We start from the raw sequence: 5089 nt of genomic DNA on the forward strand, positions 1-5089 counted from the left end.
AGTTTTTGCGTTTAAAGACAAACATGCTTTAATTCTCACACATAATCGACACCAGATCTGCTGTTCATCCTGAAAACACTCAGTGAGCTTCAAACACATTTAATTCTACCCCTTTGAATCTGATTAGATAATTCCACACTCAGATCTGAAATATTAGGTCCTCAGCAGCCACTAGATGGCGGTGTTGTCTTAGAAAATCAGTTGAGTGGTTCCCTGAACTGAAGTCAGACAATTGGAATTATGAACTATTCAGAGAAATTAATGGATTTTTTAAGCAGTTTGATTTATATATATTAAAAAGCTTTAACATGAGAGACACCAGCTGTTTGTTAAGTGCCTGTCCTCTCTGTGGTGATGTTATTGTCATCAAAGGATTGATCATTCATGCAAACTACAGAGGAAAAGTGAACTAAGCCTTAATTTTTGAATAAGCTCCTTTCTGTGAACTGGACTATTGTTCAGGTTTTTATGTAAACCGGAGCAACAGTTCTTCAAATTTTTTGAAGATTTGTATTTTTTATGTAATAGAACTACAAACTTCTAGTGTTTTATTGAGGTTTTCCTGAAGGAGAAAGAAAAAAAAAACTTTGGTTTTAAGTTATAAAATAGTTTGCTACAGTCTTTTGGGTTTAGAGACAACTTTTTCACTTTAGTTTGGAAAAGTAAAATTTGTCTGTAATAAAAAAAATGCAAGAAAATCTTTTTGAGAACATTTATTAAAATTACAGCAGTAAAAACTAAAGAAAACCTTTTATCAGTAGTTTCATCTTTTTGTAGTAAATTATCCACTTTTTTCACTCTGGTGCAACAAAAAAGAAAATGCTTTATCTAATAATAATATGGATGAAATTGTTTTATAATATAGATAAATGTGTCTTCAATAATCTATCCTTCTTTGATCCAGACTTTCTTTAAAATTATATTTTCCCTTTGCTTTGAAATTACAATTAGAATAGAGGAAAATAAAACCTATGTTGAGATACCTAAATGTGGCCAGTAGATGGTGACAGTGCAGACATTTAAAACATTCAAACTTTTTAAACCAAAGAGAGAAAACGAGTCCAATACCTTTGAATTATTCCAGAGCATCCTTCTATTGGTGACAGAAACGCCAAACAGTTTATTTTGTCACAAAGTTTTGAAATTAAATCTCTCATTCTTGATCTCCTAACACTCTGCGCTGGGACTTTGCGTCCTGCTGTGCCTTCCATGCTGCCAGGACCTCGTCGTCCTCAGCCTCCGCTGCAGCCCGAGCCCTGATCCTTTGTCTAGTTTGAGCGATAAATGTTGCAACATCATCTTCCTCATCTTCGCTACCCTCCTCTTGCCTTCGTCTTCTTCCTTCAGTCTCGCTGCTGGCGTATCGTGAATGATGGACGAATCTCCTGTTGGATGAAAAGCTCTGTGTTCCCTCTTCGCTCTCCTCATAAGCTCCATAAGATCGGCCTCCTCGGCTGTAGCTGTGGGATTGGGTTAACCCGTTGCAGGAGTAGCCTGTATCTTCCCTTGATTGATTTTCTTGGAACCTGGACTGATATCTGGATATTGAGCCATATGTCTCCTCCTCGTCTTCTTCAACAGAACATGAGCCTCTGTGACTCGAGAAGTCAAATTCGGAAGCAGAGGCTTCGAGATCATCGTACGGATCCTGAGACGAATCAGCTTCTGCAGCGGAGGATAATGTCTTTGGGGGAGGTCTTACACTTTTCAGCCAGTCGTCAACACTTGTATTCCTGTCTTTTTCTAAAGCTGGGTTTAGATTAAGGCAGCCAGAAAGGCCAAAACTTCTTTTTGGTTTCTCTTTTTTCGTTGTTTCTTCAAGAAACTCCTCCTCCTTCCTCTTTCTTTCCTGTTCCTCGTCTTCGTCTTCCTTTGCTTTCTTTTTCTTGTACAGAGTGCTGCGTCTGTTGTCCTCCAGGATCTTTTTCTTCTCGTAGGTTTCCATTTTATCCCTCATTTCAGATTTAATCTCTTTATCAATGGCGTCCAGTTTTCCCAGGTTGACTTGGTCTTGAAAGAGGCTGAAAAGAGGAACGCTGGTGGTGGTGATCTTGTTTTTCTTGGAGCCAAGAGTGGAGCCTAAGTCTGTTCCCAGAGTTGAGCGTCGTCCAGTCAGGCCGGAGATGCTACTCGACCCATCGCCTGTGAGGACAGAAGTTGCTCTGCCCCGATCCTTTGAAAGAGTGCTAGAGTACGACGCTCCGCTGATCAAAGATGCCTTGTCATCCTCCACGGCACGGCCTGCCAGAATGCTAGCCGCTCCGCCAAAGCTAAGCTCAGATCCAGCCCTTGACGGAGGAGGCAGACTCATCTCGCTTTGCTTCTGCTTGATTGTTTCAGTCACAACATTAGCAATCCAGTTCTGTATGCTAGCGAGATTGACCATCGGCTCCCCTCCGGGCCCTTGGACAGTCGGAACAGGGAGGATTGGTGGTACCGCTTGAACGGCGGACTGAGTGGACCTTGTACTTCGAGGCTGCGAAACAGAGGATATGACGGACGATCTGCCACTCAGCATGGACATATTGTCGTCACTGGCGGCGTTCTGTGGTCCTGTGACCCCCGCGCCAGCCCAGAAAGCAGACAGAGGTATGGTACCGCCACTGACGCAGCTTTCTGTCTCCCAACCACAAACCGACTGGCTTTCTTCCAAAGTTTTCTTGGAACGCTCCAGAATCTCCTCGCGTCTTTGCCGTCGTTTGATGGTAGCAGAGTCCTCACCCCGGCTAAGCTCCAGAATTTCCTCCGTGTTTTCCTCCCCGAGACGTTTCTGCTGCCGCAGCTTCCACGCTTGGTACGCTGTCAGGTTGACGTCCTGGAAAGACGGAGTCTTAGGTTCCGTCTTAGATTCCTCGTCTCCACCGGCTACTGAGCTTTTCTCTCCATCCTCTCTGTCCTTTTTGTTCCAGCCAAACTGGATCCTCTTGACACGCCACCGCTCCAAAGGTGTCATCTTTTCCTTATTCTTCCGGCAAAAATTGTACATGGAACTTGTGTCTGAGAGGATGCTGTCAATTTCATCATCAATGTTCTTGTTTCCTCCTTCTGTAGCTGCGCTCTCGCTGCCTTCGTCGTCCTCTGTTTTGCGATAGCGAGCTGCTGCTTGTTCCTCAATCTCTTTCAAACGCTGCTTCCAAAGATCAGAGTAACTCGTGACGCTGGAGGTGGACATTGTGTCCGAAGACGCTCTCTTATTTCTGTACTTTAATCTCTCTTTAACGGCTCTTATGTCCTCACTGGTGACACTCTCCCCATCATTGTCTTCTTGCCTCGTCTTCTTTGGACGTCCGCCCGTGAGAGAGTCCCCGTCCTCCTCCTCGCCGTTAAGCTGGGCCTCCCACCACTCATCGCTCTGGTACTTTTCATTTCTGCGCTGCCACTCGCGGATCATGCTGTCCAAGCCATCGTCATCATCGTGACCTCCGTCTCCCCCAGCAGTCTGATCGGGCAGGACTATTTCCTTTTGAGCCAATTCCTGGCTCTGAATGCCATTCGGGATCATCCCGCTCCGAAGTGCCGCAGCGGCCGCAGATGAAGCGACGCTGCTCATCACACTCTCTCCGTCCTCCTCCTCCTCCATCATGATGGACTGAGCTTTAACCTCCACCATGCTTTGCTCGTCCTCTTTATCCGTCTCATCGTCGTCGTCTCCTTCGTCTTCGCCAAAGATCCGGGCGCGGGTCCGGGCGTCGATCACGGAGCACTGGCTGAGCGTTTCGTCATCGTCGTCGCGTTCCTCCATCAGGTTCTCATTGAACTCTCGCAGCTGCTTCAGGAAGCCTTCGTTTGGGTTGATGGGTCGTTTTTTCCGTATGGCAGTTAGAGCTTCCATGATGGTCATGTTCTGGAAGATCATCAGGTAGGAGGCTACCAGAATGGCAGGCCGACTGATGCCCATCATGGAAACAACCAGAACTTTTCCTGCAAGGCAAAACATTGTTCAAGTAAATCAGAGCCTTTAAAGTCAGTGAATCATTTAGTTGTGAATCAACAAGCATGATGGAAGAAATAAAGAAACCTTTGAAATGTATAGACCTTAGCTAATTTGGGACTTTTTTTTTCCTGAGGTGGCCCCCATGATTAACCACACTGGACATCATCATCGTTTTCCAGGAACTCTGACCTACAGGCTCATAAAACGTTCTAAGAAAGCACATTATTGATAAAAGGATAACTTATTCCGGATGTCTTTTGCGCATCAATGATGATTGCCTCTCAGGGAAACACACAGTTAAGATTCTGCTTTCAGCTGAATATAATGAAACCATTGCTTTGCATTTTGTCCTTGGGCTAAAAGCAAGATGAATGAATAAATAAAAACCCATTGCCAACCTCAAAATCCCCACAAAAATCCCACTGCAAACCCAAACATCTTCAAGAGTTTATTTAATGACTGGATTCTAGGAATGAGGGAAATGTTGGGAAATGGTTGATTACAAAATTATCATTTGGAAATCTTTATACAAACAGCCTCTTTGTCCAATTATGAAACAAACTACTGTCTTTTTTGCTGGGTTCTGTTATGTGTTTTTTTTTATTTTTCATTTAGAAATCTATGAATACGTACTTCAGTGTGCAGAGGCTGAAGTAAAGAAAATTGTTATGAAAGACATTTTAAAAGAGATGTAAATAACTGGAGGAGGCCATCAAAGTACAAAAAGAAAGTGTTTAGTAACATTGAGAATGAAAAGCATTTATCTTCTTTTAAATGAAAAAAGGCTGTCAGACAAACATGACACGTTGATCCTAATGGAACATTACCTTGAGAAACGTCTCAGTGGTTTTAGTCTATAGCTCCATAACTTGAGTTTGTATGAAATGTTAATTACATGGTATAAAATAAATCCCTTGAACATTTTTTGCATTTTGTTACTCTACTGTCAAAAATGTCAATCTACTTTGTTTCGATTTTATGTGACCGACCAACAGACATTAGTATAAAGCACCTTGATTATCACCAGCCCTGTTTGCTGTTTGTTCTGAATTAAACATGTATATAAATGTACTCTTTATCAGACGATATTGTCCCAAAATTTAGAAAATGTATATTTAAAAAGAATCTTGTCTTAAAATCTGTTTTTTTTTTTCG

The 5089-nt window shown here is 42.9% G+C and overlaps 1 protein-coding gene across 1 annotated transcript in view; it reads right to left on the bottom strand.

Moving 5' to 3' along the window:
* Positions 1–790: 790 nt before the first annotated feature.
* The window catches only part of dusp27 (dual specificity phosphatase 27 (putative)), a 13481-nt gene continuing 9182 nt past the window's right edge, over positions 791–5089 (bottom strand). Inside the window, exon 5 of the mRNA XM_015393684.1 lies at positions 791–3921. Coding sequence (XP_015249170.1) covers positions 1154–3921 — 2768 coding nt within the window. The 3' untranslated portion in view covers positions 791–1153. The remainder of the gene's footprint in view (positions 3922–5089) is intronic.

This window comes from Cyprinodon variegatus, unplaced genomic scaffold (assembly GCF_000732505.1).
Source record: "Cyprinodon variegatus isolate N-32 unplaced genomic scaffold, C_variegatus-1.0 Scaffold653, whole genome shotgun sequence".
Lineage (NCBI taxonomy): Eukaryota > Metazoa > Chordata > Actinopteri > Cyprinodontiformes > Cyprinodontidae > Cyprinodon > Cyprinodon variegatus.